Source organism: Salmo salar, chromosome 12 (genome assembly GCF_965601325.2).
Source record: "Salmo salar chromosome 12, fSalSal1, whole genome shotgun sequence".
In the NCBI taxonomy this organism is placed as follows: domain Eukaryota; kingdom Metazoa; phylum Chordata; class Actinopteri; order Salmoniformes; family Salmonidae; genus Salmo; species Salmo salar.
In genome coordinates, this window is record NC_138302.1 from 39,471,073 (window position 1) to 39,492,846 (window position 21,774).

Below are 21,774 nucleotides of genomic sequence, written 5' to 3' on the forward strand. Positions count from 1 at the left end.
CACCGATGGATTCTTACAAGGCACCTGGACCGTCGTCCACGATACCTCCATCTTTTCCTCCTGCGAATGACGGGGATGAGGGCCTTGTCGGGTGTCTGGAGTAAATCCTTCCCATCCAACTCGTTGAAGAAGAAGAATTCCTAGAGTACGGGGTGAGTAATCGCTGTCCTGATATCAATATGTTATTTTCGGTCATAAGACACGGTGGCAGAAACATTTTACAAATAACGCGAAAAAACATACGCAATAACACAATTGGTTACGGGATCGTAAAACAGCAGCCATCTCCTTCAGCGCCATTGTCACACAGTCTGGTATGGCAACTGCTCAGCATCTGACCGTAAGGCATCACTGTGGCCAAGCTTCCTACAGTCCAGGACCTATATACTAGGCGGTCAGAGGAAGGCCCAAAAAATTGTAAGTAAGCATTTCACGGTAAAGTCTACACCTGTTGTATTCGGAGCATGTGACAAATACAATTTGATTTGATTCATTGGGGCAGGGCTCATGTCATTGTTTAAGGTGAAATCTTATGTTGAATGATACATTTATTCTGTTTGCACTTATATCTTTGTTCTACTTGTACTCTTTCCACAGATAGCTCTGGCTTGCTGATAACATCTGATCTGATGCGACTCCATATGCGATTTGACTCCTGTATTTCTGACTGTATTCAATAAAACGTCCAATGTCAAATATAAATAATTAGGATTTTGTACTTGATAGACGCTAGTAGTTCCCAATCAGACAATTTCGATAAAAAAATCTGTTTTCCTCAGTGCAATGTTTGGTGAATGCAAGGTGTTGTTTTGTCTTCAGTCCTCTTTTGATTTCTGTGTGTACTGATTCAGTTCTAAATGACCATCATCGAGTCCATTCTCACCTCCTCCATCACTGCAACGGATTGTCCGGTCAGCTGCGAGGGTCATTGGCCGCCACCCGCCCTCAATCGAGGTCCTGTACGACTCCAGGGCAAGGAAGCATGCCAGAAAGATCATCGACAGCCCCTTTACCCCCTCTTCCAAAGAGTCCCCTCTGGCAAACGGTTCAGGTCAATCACAACCAAAATCTCCCGCCACCCGAACACTTTCTTCCCCTGTGCCATAGCCCTCACCAACTGTCCACCTGGTCCTCTTATACATGTACTATGCACCCTGCACTATTGTCCCAAAGCTGCACATTACTCTTTGCACATCTCTTATATGCATAATTTAGCTTATTTGTTTACATTTTAGTAATTTAGCAGACACTCTTATCCAGAGTGACTTACAGGGGCAATTAGGGTAAAGTGCCTTGCTCAAGGGCTTGACACTTTCGGTTACTTAACCAATGGTCTTAACCACCAGGCTACCTGTCGTTCATAGTGTATACACATACTATATGTGGTTCTGTGGAAATTCTGCATCTATATATATTTTTTGTCTATATATTGTGTTTATGGTCTGTATATTCTGTTTATTGTGGCAGCACCATTTCACAGTGAAATTCCTGTACATGCAAATGTATTTGGTGAATGAAGATGATTCTGACACAACCTGTGTTTAGCTGGTTTATCATATGTCAGTTTATATTTTTTTGTATTTTTGGACTGGTTATGTATTGGATGAATGGTAGCAAGTAGCTGATTCTCCCTTTTGTGTCTTCATATAATACAAAATCTCCAGTTTGCTGTGTGTGGGGGTTTCACCCCCTAAATATTGGCTCCTGCCTGCAATTAGCGGACTCGTTTTATGGTGTTTGCTAGAGCTGACTGTCTACTTTTCGTTTTGCTGGCTAACAAGTAATAAGCTAGCTAAGTTTAGCAAGTACATTCCACTCAACACAAGGTATAGTATCAAGCTGCTGGGTTTCCCAAGTCATTCGGCGCTTACTGCTCAACCCGGCTAGCTAGCTAAACAGCAAACAGAAGACTCATAATAGCCAATCGCAACACTGGACTGGCCAATGGCAGGAATTTGTTAGTTCGTCCATCACTCCAGTAAAAGTGACTAATCTTAGGTTTCTAGACACGCAAACGCCTGTATGCCCACCATCTGCCTGAAATCCAAACCCAAAGGTTCTAAGACTTGAGAGAGAGCAATTTGAGAAATTGAGAGCTTGACAATGACAAGTGACTATTGCTGGTGGACAATTTAATGTGTTCAAACAGTTCTATATGTACTGTTTAAGACATTTTTATTTTGGATCTGTGACAATGATCTTCTGCTCAATCAAATCCACACTTGCAAGCTCCCAAATGTAATTTGCACTCTTGGCTGAGGTCGGGACCAGTTCTCTGCTCGCGCGACTGTTTTCTTCTCTCTCTCTCGACTCAGTGTTTGCTCGCGCAATGATGTTTTATCTTGCTCGCGCGCGCCATCTAGTGCACGTTCAACTTCTGGATCGGATTTGACACCATAACGGAGCAGCAAGAAGAACTGCCCCTCCCTACCGTCAGGCTATGCTCAAACCCGACACCCCAACCCGAGCTCTCCGTTCTGCCATCTATGGTCTCTTGGCCTTAAATAAAAAATTCAATATAATAATTTTTTAAAGTCTTTCATGAACGAACACTCACACTTTTTTTTCCCCTTACTAGTTCTGACATTTCTGATAGCTACTTTATTGAGGAAAAATGTACTTACTATGAGTGTGATATGTGGTTGTCTCACCTAGCTATCTTAAGATGAATGCGCTAACTGTCGCTCTGGAGAAGAGCGTCTGCTAAATTAATAAAATGTAAATAAGTGGACACACGTGGCATTCTGCAACTTTGAGAAAAACAACTTAATTGTGCCTATTGTTCACACATATATCTGCCCTCTCATTGGCTAGAATGGTCCCACCTGATCATGTCTCCTCCCGCCTGCCTTGAGGACATGTACAGCATTTTCATTGTTCGATCGTCAATATAGTAGATCATCTTTGCTTTTACCAGCTAACAACAGGGAAGAAATCCAAGGCAGAGATAGTAGAGAAAGCGAGACACCCGCAAAAAAAAATCTGATCGGGGCGGGCCCACTCTGGTTTGCTTATTGCCCCCGCCCCAAGGAGGGGGTGCCCCAGTGCAAAACATCTCACTGGCAATTTTTTTCTGGTCGGTGCGGGGGCAATAAGCAGACCAGAAATCTAACTGAAACGAAACTGAATTTCAAACAAAAATCTGAAAATGAAGAAAAATCAAAACGAATAGAAAATGACAAAACGATAATAACCTTGGTAGTATATTGTAGTATTTACTGTAGTGTTTTTGCAGACTTTACTGCAGTATTCACTGTAATATACTAAAGTGTTCATTGCAGTGTTTCTGCAGACATGACTGTATTATACTATAGTATTCACTGTAGGGTTTTTGCGGAATTTACTGTATTATACTATAGTATTCACTGGCACAACCTGTTCTAGTTGAGGTGTTCCCACTCATCTAACAGTAACTGGTGTAATCGGGTAGTTGTGTCATTTTTGCTAACCCTAGTCTGTTGGTGTACAATATACTACAGTCATGGCCGCAAAAACACTACAGTAAATACTACAGTATACTAGTCATGTCAGTAAAAACACTACAGTGAATACTACAGTGAAGACTGCAAAAACACTACAGTGAATACTATAATATATAAATATAGTTATACTACAGTATTTAGACCATAGTATACTATAATATTTATTTTTCATGTGGGTTAGCTGTAAATGTGTAACATGTTTAAACTAGGACCACAATGGAAATAAATTGTTATTCTCAACAAATATTCTAAATGTATTATCCAGATGTGGATGTATTATTTTTAAATGGTCAAATAAAATCAATCAATCAAGGCATACTACAGTGTGAAGTTAAGTATAGTAACTACAAAATTCTATAGTACGCACTACACGATCGAGGGGGAACCTCAGAGGAAATCCCCGACATGAGCTCCCCAAGGACAGCACATTTAAATCAAAACGGCATCAACAAAGATAGTAGTAAATCGATAAAAAAATTCTAAAGTAAGCACTACGTGATCAAGGAATGTTACAGTGTGTAGTATAGTATTCTGTAGTATGCTACAACTTATTATAGTAAACACTAAACAATCGAGGGATACTACAGTGTATAGTATTCTACAGTATTCTATAAAATTATAAAGTAAGTACTACACATGATCAAGGAATAGTACAGTGTGTAGTGTAGTATTCTATAGTATACTACAAAAGTCTATAGTAAGCACTACATGATCGAGGGATACTACAGTGTAGAGTATAGGATTCTACAGTATTCTACAGTTTACTACAGAATTCTATAGTAAGTACTATAGTATTCTATAGTAAACTGTAGTATTTTTTTATGTGGGCTTTCTCGCATGGCCATGAAGTTCTCTACTGTAATGGACAGTCTCTCCACAGCAGTGGTGAACTCACCATTATTGTTACACTCAAACACACACACACACACACACACACACACACACACACACACACACACACACACACACCACACACACACACACACACACACACACACACACACACACAATGTACTTAGGATCAGGGGCTCTGAGAGTCCCAGCATGATACCTCAGCCATGGGGAAGAGCGTAGTCTCTTGGGAGTGTATGTTTTTGAGCCCCCAGCGGCCCTGTCACGCAAGGGTGGGATTCGGCTCTTCTGATTTAGGAGTAACAATTGAGGCAAGACAGTCTAAAATAAACAACCTTTTTTACCATCACTGACTTGGTGCCAGACGGTTGTGGTATTTGTTCCAATACACCCCACAGAAACCAAAATGTTTTTATAATTAAAATGAAATCACTATTTTACTATGTAAAAAAAACATTTATCTAATATTTATGAATGCGAAAAAAAATGTGGCATCAAAATGTGTTTCAAAATACACTACATGACCAAAAGTATGTGGTCACCTGCTCATCGAACATCTCATTCCAAAATCATGGGCATTAATATGGAGTTGGTCCCCCCTTTGCTGCTATAACAGCCTCCACTCTTCTGGGAAGGCTTTCCACTAGATGTTGGAACATTGCTGTGGGGACTTGCTTCCACAAGAAAATGAGTGAGGTCGGGCATTGATGTTGGGCGATTAGGCCTGGCTTGCAGTCGGCGTTCCAATTCCTCCCAAAGGTGTTCGATGGGGTTGAGGTCAGAGCTCTGTGCAGGCCAGTCAAGTTCTTCCACACCAATCTCGTCAAACGATTTCTGAATGGAGAATCGTCTAGAATGTCATTGTACGTTATAGGTTTAAGATTTCTCTTCACTGGAACTAAGGGGCCTAGCCCAAACCATAAAAAACAGCCATTATTCCTCCTCCACCAAACTGTACAGTTGGAACTATGCATTGAGACAGGTAGCGTTCTCAGATTCGTCCGTCGGACTGCCAGATGGTGAAGTGTGATTCATCACTCCAGAAAACGCGTTTACACTGCTCCAGAGTCCAATGGTGGCGAGCTTTACACCACTCCAGCCGACGCTTGGCATTGCGCATGGTGATCTTAGGCTCATGTGTATCTGCTCGGCCATGGAAACCCATTTCATGAAACTCCCGACGAACAGTTCTTGTGCTGACGTTGCTTCCAGAGGCAGTTTGGAACTCGGTAGTGAGTGTTGCAACCGAGGACAAACGATTTTTATTCAGTACGTGATTCAGCACTCGGCAGTCCTGTTCTGTGAACTTGGCTCAGCAATTGTTGCTCCTAGACGTTTCCACTTCACAATAACAGCACTTACAGTTGACCGGGGCATAGACATTTTACGACTGACGTTGTAAAGGTTTATTTATTTTTACTGCTCTAATTACGTTGGTAACCAGTTTATAATAGCAATGAGGCACATCGGGGGGTTTTGATATACGGCCAATATACCACGGCTAAGGGCTGTGTCCAGGCACTCTGTGATACGTCGTGCATAAGAACAGCCCTTAGCCGTGGTATATTGGCCATTTACCACACCTCCTCGACCCTTATTGCTTAAATATACACTACCGTTCAAAAGTTTGGGGTCACTTAGAAATGTCCTTGTTTTCCATGAAAACATACATGAAATGAGTTGCATAATGAATAGGAAATATAGTCAAGACGTTGACAAGGTTATAAATAATGATTTTTTATTGAAATAATAATTGTGTCCTTCAAACTTTGCATTCGTCAAAGAATCCTCAATTTGCAGCAATTACAGCCTAACAGACCTTTGGCATTCTAGTTGTCAATTTGTTGAGGTAATCTGAAGAGATTTCACCCCATGCTTCCTGAAGCACCTCCCACAAGTTGGACTGGGCACTTCTTACGTACCATAAGGTCAAGCTGCTCCCACAACAGCTCAATAGGGTTGAGATCTGCTGATCGTGTTGGCCACTCCTCTGTCCAATGTATGTTCTTTTGCCCATTTTCTTTTTATTGGCCAGTCTGAGATATAGATTTTTCTTTGCAACGCTGCCTATAAGGCCAGCATCCCGGAGTCTCCTCTTCCCTGTTGACGTTGAGACTGGTGTTTTGCGGGTACTATTTAATGAAGCTGCCAGTTGAGGACTTGTGAGGCGTCTGTTTCTCAAACTAGACACTCTAATGTACTTGTCCTCTTGCTCAGTTGTGCACCGGGGCCTCCCACTCCTCTTTATATTCTGGTTAGAGCCAGTTTGCGCTGTTCTGTGAAGGGAGTAGTACACAGCGTTGTACGAGATCTTCAGTTTCTTGGCAATTTCTTGCATGGAATAGCATTCATTTCTCAGAACAAGAATAGACTACGAGTTTCAGAAGGCAGTCCTTTGTTTCTAGTCATTTTGAGCCTGCAATCGAACCCACAAATGCTGATGCTCCAGATACTCAACTAGTCTAAAGAAGGCCCAGTTTTATTGCTTCTTTAATCAGGACTACAGTTTTCAGTTGTGCTAACATAATTGCAAAAGGGTTTTCTAATGATCAATTAGCCTAATAAAAATATTTACACGGTAGTGTATATGTTAAACAAAACAAATGACTGCAAAGTTAAACAATCCATATAACTCTCTGCACAAGGACTACTTTTAACAATTTCTACTGAAAATATTGCAAAACATATTTACTTGAAGAACAGTGCCGATGCAAAGATCGGTAACATAATGACGGTTTGTGCTGTCTTTCTGTTACCAAACTTTGCATCTGCACAGTTCTTCAAGTAAATATGTTTTGCAATATTTTCAGTAAATATTTTCAGTTTTCAGTGGAAATTGTTAAAAGTAGTCATTGTGCATAGAGTTGTATGGTTTATTCAACTTTGCAATCATTGTTTTTTGTATACGTTTTAAAGAGAAAAATCTGAGTCTCAGTGTCACTGTTATCATGGAGTTTTATTCGATTCTTGTTTGTTTTTCACTTTTTCAAGTGCTTTTGAGATTATTTTTGTAATGAAAAGTGCTATAGAAGTTGAATAAATTATTAGTATTATTATTTGGGTAAAAAAACTTCTGCCCCTAACTGTGCCTAATACCGTAGGGACTTTTGACACTTGCCTTCTTTGCATCTGCACAGTTCTTCAAGTAAATATGTTTTGCAATATTTTTCAGTAAGGCCGGAACCAGGCAAGCAGCAAGACTCTGCCCTCTGCTGGACAGTTTAGGGATGGGCAACATTGATGGGGGTGGGGGCCACAACAAATCTGAGTTCATCACGAGGGGCGGTAGTGGCTCACAGGTCTGCATGTCCACAACTATAGAGAGAAATAGTAATGGTGTCTTTTTGTAGGCACTAACTCTGCCATGGTTAGTTGGACAAAGCCTATTTGGAAATTAATCTCGTTATTGAGTGTTTTTGGATAAACGTTGAAAATAAGGTCTGTGGTAAATACAGGCTTAGGAGATCTTATACGTTTTGTCTTATGAGATAATCTTCATTAGCTAACGTCACTTTTTGTGAATTTTGAAGCATTTATGTAATGATGTTAACTGACTGATATCAACTCACAGATCTCCTAAGCCTGTGTTAACCACAGACCCTATTTTTGGCATTTATCCCAAAACCCTATTCTTTCGCCATTCATTTTCCCCGTATGAATCGCTGAATGAACCAGAGGTATATCAGAACTCTGGATAAGACCCAGATGCAGACAGCTAGAGTCACAGATGTTTATTGACCCAAACAGGAGGCAGACAAAAGACAGGTCAAAGGCAGGCAGAGGTCCATAATCCAGGGCAGAGTCAATAAGGTACAGAACAGCAGGCAGGCTTGGGGTCAGAACAGGCAGAGGTTCGTAAACGGGTCAGAGCCAGACAGGTACAGAACGGCAGGCAGGCTCTGGGTCAGGGAAGGCAGAATGGTCAGAACCGGGGAAACTAGGGAACAGAACTAAAGCACGACAGGCGCACGGGAAAACTGCTGGTAGGCTTGATGAAACAAAACGAACTGGCAACAGACAAACAGAGAATACAGGTATAAATACACTGGGGATAATGAGGAAGATGGGCGACACCTGGAGGGGGGTGGAGACAAGCACAAAGACAGGTGAAAGAGATCAGGGTATGACAAGGTAACTCATTTACGTTTTTTTAGGACTACAAGCTGACGAGCTCTATAACCACATATGCAGTCAGAGGCTTTTGGGGGCCCTAAGTGTTTCTCAGTATTGTATTTTTCAGAAGAAAACAATTTACATTTTAGAGTTAATTTGATGCAATTCTATTCATTTTGGCATGGGGCATAGAGTAAATGTTGCCGTTTTAAAGTTTTACATGTCATGTAATTCACACATATATACACTACCGGTCAAAAGTTTTAGAACACATATTTTTACTCTTTTCTACATTGTAGAATAATAGTGAAGACATCAACACTCTGAAATAACACATATGGAATCATGTAGTAACTAAAAAAGTGTTAAACAAATCAAAACATATTTTATATTTGAGATTCTGCAAATAGCCACCCTTTGCCTCTATGACAGCTTTGCCCCACCTGGCCTGAATGACGGGTCAACACTGTGGCCAATATACCACAGCGAAGGGCTATGTCTTAAGAACAGACCTTTTTTGGGGGAGGGGGGGGCTTACCTGTTTTGCATGTTATTTTGGCATTAATACGTGTCACATATACAATGTTAAAAAAAAAGTCACTAAAGCCGCATACAAACATGGTCTCATTTGTTTTCTTGAGTAAGGCAGCTCCAAAATGCAGTTGTTTCAGCCTAGCTCAGTGCTTTCTGTGGTGGTGGCGCAGCCAGCTGAAAATACAGAGTGTAGGGGTTGGTAAAGTTCTTTAGTTGCGCCGTGATTGGCTCAGTGTTCTGTCACTCATGGGGACACTACTTCACCGCAAAATCTATGGGGAGAGCTCGAAAATCCAAGCGCCTTGAGTGCTGCCATAGTGTTACATTAGAAGGGCCCATCCAAGAAGGCTCATGGTCATTGGCCACAGATAAAATTACGTCAAATCACATTATATCTACCGTAGCTTGATTGGACTGGTCATGTCAACATCATACTTTCAAAATCTCAGCTAGCAAGCTAGACAAGCAGTCATCATCACGAATCACGTCAACAATCTACTGGCAAATCCTTTTCAATCCTTGTCATATGAAGAAAAATTATAGCTAAAACATATCAGTGCTCATCTGCCATTGGACATAAACATTACACAACAAGTTGGAAATTGCAAATTCAACAATGAGTGGTTTGGAAGGAATCAGTGGCTAACTGTAAGCGTTGCAAAGCAATCACTAGCCTGCTATTCAGTGGGATGAGTATGTGTGATCCAAGTCTGGGTTTAAGGGTCTCTTTTCCAAGCTTAAAAGGATAAACATTCAACACCATGTGCCAGAGAAGGTTGAATACATTGGCCATGCTGTCAATCCAGTGAAGGAAAATGCAGCCAGCAAGTGCTCAGCATATGTGGGAACTCCTTCAAGACTTTTGGAAAAGCATTCCAGGTGAAGCTGGTTAAGGGAATGCCAAGAGTGTGCAAAGCCGTCATCAAGGCAAAGAGTAGCTATTTGAAGAATCTCAAATATAAAATATATTTTGATTTGTTTAACACTTTTTTGGTGCCAACGTGATTCCATATGTGTTATTTCATAGTTTTGATGTCTTCGCTATTATTCTACAATGTACAAAATAGTAAAAATAAAGAAAATCCCTTGAATGAGTAGGTGGTCTAAAACTTTTGACCGGTAGTGTATACTGTAGCTAAAAAAGTAATACAAAGTGTATGTTGTGTAGTAAGCTGTTAGTAGCCCATGTGCCTCCCCCTAATAAGTTGGTCCCTTTTCCCCTCATACCTTAGCTTACTGTTCTGATTTGGTGGAGCACATGTAGCCTCTAGCCTGTTTTAGAGAAATGTAATCATCAAATATTGTAAGAGCTTTCATTGTCTGCTTGTATGGCCCCTTCATTTATCCTACGGTTCTGACTTGGTGTACTGGGAGAACACTGTAAGAACGGCCCATGTTCTGAATTCTGTCACTGTACATTTCAAAAGTGCTGGAAAAATAGTTATTTTGACTAAGCCCGTCCTAGCTCGCTCATTAATATTTTAATCAAAATTACAGATTGCCTCTTATCCGCTCGTTGTCCCGTTATGCCATAGTTGGTACATCTCAATTGTCAGTGGAAACCACATTTGTTTAAGCAAGTCAGCCATATCAGCTATACCTGGCTATCAGGCTCCGCTGATAGCCAGGTGTAGCAATGGTAAGGATTCATTCCATGGTGCTGAAAAGAAAGCTCTGCTGTTGGGACAATTTTATGTAGGCCCTAGCAGTGATTGGGCACCGTTTGTCACTGTTATAGTGCAATTCATATATTGTGTTGTGTTGTTTAGTGGCTTTGCTGCCATGCATAAAAAAAAGGGGCATTTGCCCCACCGAAATGTACATGCTAAAATCACCACTGTAATAGTGAGATGTGCAATTCTATTTTCTTTCATTATTTTATTTATTTAATTAAAATAAGATACCCATACTTTTGCTTTTAAGAGTTAATTACAAAAAATATATAAAATAGATTTGGACATACTAATCTATGGGGGGTGTAAACTGTAGCTACTTATTTCCCTTCATAGTTTGTTTGCCTAAACATTACCATCATCCACATACCGATCTTTTTTTTTTTTTTTTTTTACCAAAATGTGCTTTTTTTGTGTCAACAATTGGACATTGCTCTTTGGGGGGGGGGGCTAGTGACCCCATATTACTCTATATTACCCAATATTAATCTGACTATCCACAGTCACATGCACATTTTATAGTGTGCATGTAACCGTGCTCACTGACTGTGTAGCACTGCAGCAGTAGCTTGTTAAAATGGCCAATAAAGAAAATGTATTGAATTTGAACAATGTTTTAAACTTTTATTCAAAGCAGCGCTTTTATTTTGAAGGCACAAAACCGGAAGTCATTGTTTTATTACTACCAGCAGCAGCAGCAGGCAGTAAACGTTTAGAAAATTCGAATCATTTCAGCAAGAACAGTAGAGGGGCAAAGTCAACTGCGAGATCTCTGAGCTAGTAACTAGCTCTACGTTCATTTCGAGACGGTAAGAAATATTGATTATGTTGCGTTTTATACATGTTCTAAAGGTTTTAGAAGAGCAGTAACGTTAAGAAAGGCCGTGCTATATCAATAATATAGTCACAGGAAAATGGCGTCGGGCAACCCATTTACCTGTGACTATATTCATCATATTGCACGGTCGTATGTGTACTGCTATGAAATGTTTACAGCAACTAGCTTAAAAATTACAATTTAAAAAAACGAATATTCATTTTTTAAATTAATCTGCACACTGGAGAGCGCGTTTGCTAGACCAAGAACTGTTCAAAACAAAGACCTTGTTGCTATGCTACAAAAGCATGGGATGTTTTCACTAGGAACCAAACGGGAGGGGCCTACCTGAATTCGTCCAATAGAAACTCTAGTTTTTGTTGCAAAAAGTTTCCCGTTGCAAAACGTTTTTTTTCAGTTATGACTGCTTGAATACACCCCAAATGTTGCTGGCTGCTAGCAGTCTTCTTCATTTTTCGTTTGTTTGATTTTTCTCCATTGCCATTTTATTAGGATATCTAATCCTAGGACCTATGTGATGTGTACCTTTGCTGGTTCAGTTGAATGTCAGTGCTCTGCCCAGCTACCAAATACCTTGTAAACTTGCTAGCTAATGTGTAGTTTTATATTTGCTAGTTAGCAAACGTTCCCCTGGACTGAAGTTAGAATCCCCTGCCCAGTTACTGTGTTGCCTTTCACGGTATTTACCTGGCTTGTTAGCTAGATAGCTATCTAGCTGATTGTAGTAGTTGGCATGACTAAACTGCTTATCATTTCTCTCTTCAGATTTTAAAAGGGATGAAATGTCAGGCTCACTGTGTATACAGTGTCAGACACAAACCACTGTGTTTAGTAAGACCTGCAACAGTTGTTTCTTTAACCATCCAAAAGAGAAGAAGATGTTACAAGCAATGAAGAAGTATGATAACGAATGGGGCCACAATGATTGCACCCATTATAATAATAGCTCTCAGATATTGACTTCCACAAAAGTATTGGTAAGTGTTCCCCCTCCCCATATAACAATGTTAAATAATAATAATAATAATAATAATAATAATAATAATAATAATATTTTTCAAATTCTAGGCTAGCTACTACTTTAAATCTGAATGTCTGATTCTGTGTTTCAGCTCTACAAATTACACACTCTAGGATTTGTTCCCCTTCTCCTGCTTGGAAAAAGGAGACAGGGAACAAAACATATCGATATGGATTCCTTTTGCCCTCACCCCCAAGTCATAAAAGAAACGGGCTCTATTGAAACATTGAGAAACATTTATTTAGGTCTTCTGAATGGTAAGTGTACCTCGAGTTCCATGTTTTTTTTCTTTTTTAAATATTTTATTTTAGGAGGATTTTCTTTTACAATGTATTACTCAAACTCAGCTGCCAGACATAAAGTAGAATATTGCATAAAGGAAAGATTCACCCATTTTGAATGTTATATTGTATTTGTGCATCTTTGAGTGACGTTTTATCAATTCCCGTGATCATTTCATGTTTTCATGTGTATCTGAGCTATGCAATATGACGATATAACGTTAGAAATCTGTGAATATTTTCTTTAAGTGACAACAATATGATAGTTACAACAACAATAAGCGTTCATAATCTCTATCCAAAAACGGAAACTAAATCTTGATTTGATTTATTAGGATCCCCATTAGCTGATGCCAATGGCGACAGCTAGTCTTACTGGGATCCGACACACAACGAAAAAGACATTACAGACAAAATACTTAGGAATAGTCTTGTAAAAACTAATATTTTCCATGTTTATGGTGTTAATAATTTTTGATAGCCATCTCTGGAAGCAAGGGGGGGTGGGTGACTTGCATTCTGTAAAAAAAATTTTGGGGGGCAGCCACCATACCAAACATCAGAGCCTGTTGTTCCTCCTTAGAATGATTTTAAAACAGTCTCTGAGCTGCCGAAGAGAGCAAGTTCTGGGTCAGGTTCAATGGCCCTCTCATACCTTTTGAATACCACAAACGTAATGAACCCTTCTGGGGCTTTACATCTGTCACACAGTGGGAAGACCTGAGGGTAAATTCTATGTAGTTTGGCTTTGCAAAGTATGCATTACTTTATATCAATTGATATCTGACATTGATGGAACAAGAGTGAAATTCTAGACAGGGCTTCTCCCCAGATATCGTCTGAGATCTCAATATTTAACTCTTTAGCTACCCTAGGTCTCCTTGGGGTGACTAGTAGAGGCCTCCATATAGTTATAGAAAAAGGAGACAGACTGTGAGATGAGGTGTTTTGAGTTGGGAGGGAACTTTAGCGGGTAATAAAATAAATGTTGTACAGGGAGGGGAGAGTTTCAAAATGTTTAATCTTCCTTCAGTGTCTTGCGTGTAGATAGCATAAGAAATGGGAGAGTTCAAATGTGTTCTGTAACTGGTTGAATGATGCAAATTGCTTATCAATATGTTCTAATGTGGCCAGTCCCTTCTCCCCCCACTCAACAAATACCTTATCAGACCTGGATGGAGCAAAATAATAATTAAAACATATTGATGTGTATACAGAGGTATTAGGCACCATAAACACATTTCTCAAAAGAAAGGTATTGCCTGTCAGTTTGTTTAGGCACTCTGCTTTGTTCCCGAGTGGCGCAGTGGTCTAAGGCACTTCATCTTCGTGCTAGAGGTGTCACTACAGACCCTGGTTCGATTCTTGGTTCAATCCCGGGCTGTATCACAACTGGCCGTGGTCGGGAGTCCCATAGGGCGGCGCACAATTGGCCCAGCGTCGTCCGGGTTAAGGGAGGTATTTGGCTGTGGTAGGCCGGCATTTTAAATAAGAATTTGTTCTTAACTGACTTGCCTAGTTAAAAAAAAAAAAAAAGGCATGGCTGGAAGAGAGGATTTTGTTGCGGTCTTGACTTCAATATTTACCCACAGGGGGGCATCAGTGTCCAATTTATCAGGGAAATTTATCGGCCCAGTATTAATGTTTTAAAGATTGGTAGGCCTAGGCCGACACTTTCCTTGGGCTTTTGTAAGTGAGCTTTACAAATACGATGGGTTTTGTTAGCCCAGGCAAATTACATGATTGGAGTCCAATGTTTAAAATTAAAAAATGAAGAGGTAAGAAAAGATTAAAGGAACCTGGGAAGAGAAACCATTTTTTATGGCATTAATGAACCCCGTGTATAGTCAGTATTCTCCAGATCTCTATGTTTTGTTAGTCTTTGTAACCAGCTCACTGTAGTTTTGCTTGAAGATGAGCTTTGGGTTTCTCGGTAGTGTATCTCATGTTTCTTTATTTGTCATGCAAATAAAAGCTTCTGATGCTTATTGTAGTGATTATTTGAATAACTATCATTCTTTATAATGCAGTCACACTCGGCACCGAGTCCCAATTTCAGTGCTCCCCAGTGTCTCCAGAGCCAGAAGGGACCCCCGCACCAGCCGAGGTAGAGGGAACACCTACAACAGTCGATCCAGTGGGAACCCCTCTATCGACAGAGCTACACAGAATACCCATCTCCATCCAACTGAACGTAATACCCACACCAACAGAAACGGGCATACCCAACACACTAATCAATCCAGTGGGAACCCCTACAACTATCAATCCAGTGGGAACCCCTACAACTATCAATCCAGTGGGAACCCCTACAACTATCAATCCAGTGGGAACCCCTACAACTATCAATCCAGTGGGATTCCCGGCACCAACCAAGCGAGACGGAATCCCCATATCTTTACAACTGAACCTAATCCCCACACCAACCGAGCCAGGCAAACCCTCCACACCAACCAATCCAGTGGGAATCACTACACCAACCAATCTAGTGGCAACTCCTACAGCAATTGATCCATCAGGAACCCCTGTACCAACTATGCCAGATGGAATTACCACATCCATCAGCCTGAACAAAATCGCCACACTAACAGAGCCAGGCAAACACTCCACATCAACCAAAACATTGGGAACCCCTTCACCAATGGATTCAGTGGGAACCCCTGCACCAGCCGAACTAGACAGACTCCCCACACCAACAGACCCAGGCAAACCCGCCACACCAACCAAGCTAGATGGAATCCCCACATACATCTGCCTGAACGGAATCCCCACATCCATCTGCATGAACGGAACTCCCACACCAATACAGCCCAAAATCCCCAGACCAATACAGCCCAAAATCCCCAGACCAATACAGCCAAAAATCCCCTCACCAATACAGCCAGGCAAACCCTCCACACAAAACAATCCAGTGGGAACCCCTACACCAATGGATGAATCCTCTGACTCCTCTGAGCCCCAGGACCAAGAAATGCAAAGGCCAAAAAGAAAAATGTGGAGAGGTAAGCATTAGGAGCCGGTTTCCCTGAGACAGAGTAATCCGGGCCTAAAAAGCATGCTCGATTGGGAATCTCTAATGAAAGTGCTTTTTAGTCCTGGATAAAGAAAGAGGCTCTTTTTATGTTGAAAAATATATATAATCTGTGTCACATTGTATATTTGCAGTTCTCACCCGTGTGCCATTTATCACACAGATGGAGATATAATCGAAGCTGAAGACAGTGCAACCACTCAAGCGCAAAAGAGAATAAAAACCACAGGTATAACTGGTATATTTTAATTTACTTAGGCTTAAGGTTCTGTACAATCAAAATCTACATTTTTGTATTTTGCCACATTGTCATGGTGATGTAAAATGCATCATATGTTGCAAAACGCATCATCATGATGATGTGGCACAATACACTTTGCTATATCTTGACAAATTGATTGCTGACATGCAAAACATTTTGGAACTGTATCAACAGTGCACTAATGAAGAAGAAAAAAGGCAACTAAACATTTGAGTGGATTATTCAATTAATACTATAACTGGAGCTGAAACAAAATAAGGATGGTATCAATAATTTGCTATTATTTAGCTTTGCGATGTAGATTATAAAATTGCATTTTTAATTTACAACAATATTAAATAGTTTTACGGTCCTGTGTTTTTAAGCTTTCAAATTATATTAAAAACAAACTTATCTTTATTAGTGACAGAGATATAGGTATTTCATGATAGACTGGGGGGTCCAAAATGGGCAAACTGAGCACCTCTATCCACTGAGGTTGGTCATTCAGGTCCAAGATTCACGTCCTCATAATTTATACTATAAGCATGTATAGAAAGTTTGATTGCATTAAAAAAAATAACCTCAAGGCTACTTCATCACTTTAACTCTCAAAAGTATCACTACAGACAAAATATACCAGATACGTCACTGGTGGAATAAATCAAAAAACGTTGTTTAGAAGGAGTCCAAGGGCGAATTGAGTTCTTGCGTGCACACACACACACTTCCCTAACAGAAATATGCAAATAAAATGCGCAAATAGTATCTTGCTAGCTCGTGCTTAGCTCTGCCCATCTCCTTGCTTGTTTTGCCCACTGTGCTTCATTTACTCTCATTGTAACCAACGCGGATGAAGACTCTTGGGTTAGTTAAAAGTATATTTGGTATCACTGTGCATTATTTACATTCTGTTACATTGTAACGGCTACCCAATAGATGGATTTGCAAACATAACATTTGATTTATTTGATCTGTTTTTGTAGAAGAGTGGCTGAACATGGATACGGATAGGCCTACGGTGTCAAGACATGCAGAGGTAGACACTGAAGTATTAGATCAGCTAGAAAAACACAAAGGTAATTGATTTAATATGGGATAGCCTCATGGCTACCTTTTCACTTTCACTCAAAGTTATCACTGTGTGCATTATTTACGTTCTGCAACATTGTAAAGGCGTCCGCATGCTTCCCAGCCAAAAAGTTTGGATGAGTTTGACATTTTTTGTTTGTTTTTGGACTTCGGTGAGGTTCTTTTTCGGCTGTTCGGGCACACATTTTTTATTTCTTAAGGCAAGCCGAAGTTTGTAGCTGAAGTCTACGCCCCTTCGGTGATTGGTCAACAATAGGGATTCTTCAATAAAGTATTTTTTTTGTCATTCAACGAGAGACGACTCGTTTTGATGCAAATCTTTTCATTAATAAATACTGCACCAAACGTCTAAGTTAGATGTAAAATTGTGAGACTAAGATCTCTGCAAAAACATAAATGAATGACAGCGTTATTTTAGATTCATTCTGACTGTTTTTAGGAAGCGTATACTGGCAACGGCGTCTCAAAATGGATGAACAGTACTGTTGCAGTATTTTTCTCGTTTTTCAAGCAAAGGTCATTTTAAGGGAGCACACTAATTCGGTTCGCCTAGCCACTAGCCAAACTGAAGCATGCTGATGCCTTAACAAAACATTGTCAGAGTTATCCCATGGATGAATTTGCGAACATAACATTTGATTCATTTGATCTGTTCATAGAAGAGTGTCTGAACATGGATACGGATAGGCCCACGGTGTCAAGACATGCAGAGGTAGACACTGAAGTATTAGATCAACTAGAAAAGAGCAGCATTGTACAAGCAACCAACAAGCAAACTTTGTGGGCTATAAACTGCTTCAAGGACTGGCTGTCAGAGAAACAGATGATAGTGGATTTTTCAACCATTGAGAAATCTGAAATGAATGTGCTATTGCGAGATTTTTACTGTTCTGTTCGAAGGGGTAAAGGTGGGGAGTATTGTATCCCGAGCTATATCGGAATCCGGGCTGGCGTGAACAGATTCATTAACCTCCCTCCCCTTAGCAGAGCCTGGTGCTTGATGAAGGACAGTGAGTTTACCTCCTCTAATAATGTATTTATTGGGGTACTAAAGAAAATCAGACGAGAGGGCAGGGACAAAACTACCCATCCTAAGGTGATTAAAGCACAAGACCTTGAGATTCTTCAAAACTCTACTGTGCTAAGCCCCTACACACCCAGAGGGCTAGTCAACAAAGTGTGGTTTGATATCCAGTTACACTTTGGCCCCAGAGGAAAGGAGGGCAATAGGCGGCTAACGCCACAGTCGTTTGTAATAAAGTACGATGAAAACGGAGCAAAATATGCAACGATGACTTCCAACGAGGAAAGACCGAACCACAAAGATGCCGAAGAGCAGAACTGGCAGAATCGCTGTGGAATCATGTTTCAGAACCCTGGTAGTCACCTCTGTCCAGTCGCCTCCTTGGAGAAGTATCTGAGCAAGATCCCATCAGATGCCACCGCCCTCTACCTCCATCCTAAGAAGATGGTCATCACCAGTGACAGCATATGGTATAGCCAGGAGCCAATGGGGTTCAATTACCTTTCATCAATGCTGCCCCGACTGTGCCAGGTTTGCTTTTTTTCTAGCAAATTTCGTAACATAATTACGTAACATTTTAATATTCGCTAAATAGCTAAGTTGTACTCATAACTCAACCTGTTGTTGATACTTGGCTTACTTTTCTCTATCACTCGCTCTCTTTTTCTCTCTCTAGGAGGCTGGTACATTGGAAAAGTACACAAACAACTGCTTACGATCTTTGCGCGAGATCATGTCTGTCAGCAGATTGATAGTTCCTTGAACAGTTATTGAAAACTTTCAATGGACAACAGAAAGAGATGTCAAATGGGCTCACTGTGAGTCAAGGCAGTGACACACTTCAGTTTTACTTCCTACCAGCGACATTGTTTTGGTCTTATACACACACGGAGAGTTTGACAAGATATACAGTCCTCACCATATCTATTTGGACTATGTATTTTGACACTGAGGCTAAGATTGACATTTTTTGCTCTATATTCCAGCATTTTGTATTTAAGATGAATGAGGCGACAGTCCAGAATTTAACCTTTTGAATTTAGATTATGTTTTAGGTATAGATTTTGTTTTGCGCTGCGACTTTACTTTTCAGAATTGTAAAGCCTTTTAAGCTTTCTTTTCATCAACAAGTTTTACTCTACTGGAAACTGTTTAACCATAATCCATTTAGAATATCTAACGTTTAGAAAAACAATCGCAGCAATCGCCGGATAATAGGGGGAATAGATTTTTGTATGTATAAAATAATTGTTGGGGTGACTGGAAGCAATTTGACGTTATACTTCCTAGATCTGTTTTTACACTGGTAGAAAAAAACATGTCTACACCACTTTGTAGACCATCTGTTGTGGAAAATGGTCATACTTACAGCTCTTTAACAAATTAATTGTTCCCTTCACATAGAAGTGATATTTCTCTTATTTACTGTATCTATTGTTTAAAGGTTATGTACCAACTATCTAAAATTACCTGTATCCCCTTAAATTCAAGATTTTGAATGTATACCTCTTTCTCAGAAAGAAATTGAATTTATAAAACAATTTTGCAAGCTATAATGGTAGTGCAGCAGAACCTGTTAAGAGTGAAGGTAGTAACAAGAAGCGTGGAAAACCAGATGAGCCAAACATATGTTTCGGGAAGGGACAAAAGGCCCAAGAGAAGTTGTAAACCATAGGGAACCAGGAATTGACCGCACCGAGAGGACATACGGGGTGAAACAACTTCATCTGAGGGCTGAGAGCATTTTGATGTAGAATATGAGTAATAACAACTACATATATCCGAAAGTCTGTAGGCATAGTGAACATGATTACATTTATAATGTTGGCCTACATGCATAATTGTAGCCCACTTTTCCTTCCCTGCACTAGGGCTGTTGAATCAAGTGCACCTACCGTTAACAGCGCGAAATAAATAAAATAAATAGGAACGCAAGGCTTTATCAGAGTTTCCAAACCAAACTGTATTGTCTTGGGCTTTATCGTTGTTGTTTTTTACAGAAATGCTTGGAGATCACGATCGACCTGTTGGTAGCCACTGTTTTAGCCTTTTATTTGCGAGGCACATTGGAGCATAAATTGAAATAACTTGCCCCACTATAGGTTTACCGTTTCTCAGTAAGGTAGGGCAAAGGCCTGCAAACTACTAAACCTGATAATCGGCCAGAAGTACACGGATGAGAAGAATCCTTAGTAAAGCCCGGACTCAAGAGGATAAACTGTCTAACAAAATGAATAATTGTACATTCTAAACCACCTGTAACCATGAACAAAATTGTTGGAATGACCACACAAACTGAAATTATCATTAATGGGCTACAGGCAACCATATCTTGAAGTTGAAAACCACAAATCAGAATTTATATATCCCACTTGCTACTGGGAGGAGAATATAACCATTACGCTTTGAACGCAACGACAGTGTAATTGCATTTTGGTACACCAGAATTACGTTCATTTCCAATTAAACGCTGCGTTGCAGTGCGTTCAGTGTGGTGCGTACATTGGATATATCGAACGTATGTGTCAAAATGTTGAACCTTTGTTGCATATATATCCAGATGACGCTGCGTACTATTTTGTGAAATGTCGGTGTGTTTGAACCGTTATACAAGATGGAACTGTGATGGCAAGGACAGACCTAACGTCAATATCCTTTGTAGAAAAACGTTTGTTTATGAGAATGAATGAAATCCCGAGAGTGATGAGTTAGGCAGTCAGGTCTACTGAGCTCATAAAGCATGGATGAAAACTTTTCTTTCATCACTGAAGAATCCTTTAATAAAATGGCAGTGATATTGCGAAGTAGGCTACAATTATGCATGTAGGCTAACATTAGAATGTAAAATCTGAATGGCTATGCCTGCAGACTTCAGGATTCATGTTTTACTGATTGCTATACAATACTGATCCGTGCTTGCCGGCAATGGAGTGTCAGGAAATGTAGAAACGAAAGATCCAAGTTCAAGTGTAATTATTCATCTAGCTAGCTTTAGGCTTTTGCACTCAACATGGAAATATAATTGTTGTGATTTGAAGTTGTATTGAAGAATTTATTCATGTAACACACCGACAGTGTTATATTACGATGCGCTATAATATAATCAATAGGCCTATGCTTTGCATGCAGACTGTTAAAGAATGTGACAATGAGTAACTATGAATGTCTCAGATCGATCTAAGCATTAATTATCTAAAGATTTGGATGTATCTCTGTGCACTTCCTGCAAAAGAAAGTTTGACACTAGACATTTTTGTTTTTATTTTTATTATATAATAAAAACATAATTGAATATTAAAACATATATAATCTACTAGCAGTGAAGCCGCTCAGCATTTTAAATTACATTCAGTTATCTAACAGACTCCCATCCAGAGCGAACCACAGAAGCAACCTGTGTCAACGCCCTGCTCAAGGTCAAAAACGGGGACCCAAACCAGTGACCTATCAGCCACCGGCCCAAGCTCCCAACTGCCAGTCCTCCAAGATCCCCCACAGTTCCCCCGAGAGCTGCCCCTCAACCATCTGAACCCCCCCCCCCCCCCCATTTACGTGTGTGTGTGGGTTTGAATGCAAGTGTGTGTATATGCAT

At 40.2% G+C, this 21,774-nt stretch overlaps 1 protein-coding gene across 1 annotated transcript; it reads left to right on the top strand.

Annotated features, from left to right (window-relative positions):
• The first annotated feature begins 11,316 nt into the window (after positions 1-11,316).
• LOC106564780 (uncharacterized) lies at positions 11,317-21,498 on the top strand. Its single transcript, XM_014131144.3, has 8 exons — positions 11,317-11,463; positions 12,258-12,469; positions 12,605-12,770; positions 14,825-15,796; positions 15,989-16,054; positions 17,053-17,145; positions 17,818-18,713; positions 18,859-21,498. Exons 2-8 carry the CDS (start codon positions 12,275-12,277, stop codon positions 18,943-18,945), a joined length of 2,475 nt encoding a protein of 824 aa, XP_013986619.3. The 5' UTR covers positions 11,317-11,463; positions 12,258-12,274; the 3' UTR covers positions 18,946-21,498.
• Positions 21,499-21,774: the final 276 nt, after the last annotated feature.

Excerpts from the sequence above, each read along its gene's own strand:
- LOC106564780 (XM_014131144.3), top strand. The coding sequence starts at position 12,275 with ATGTCAGGCTCACTGTGTATACAGTGTCAGACACAAACCACTGTGTTT. Across the intron at positions 12,771-14,824 it reads TTATTTAGGTCTTCTGAATG|TCACACTCGGCACCGAGTCC; the intron begins GTAAGTGTACCT and ends TTTATAATGCAG. Across the intron at positions 16,055-17,052 it reads AAAGAGAATAAAAACCACAG|AAGAGTGGCTGAACATGGAT; the intron begins GTATAACTGGTA and ends CTGTTTTTGTAG.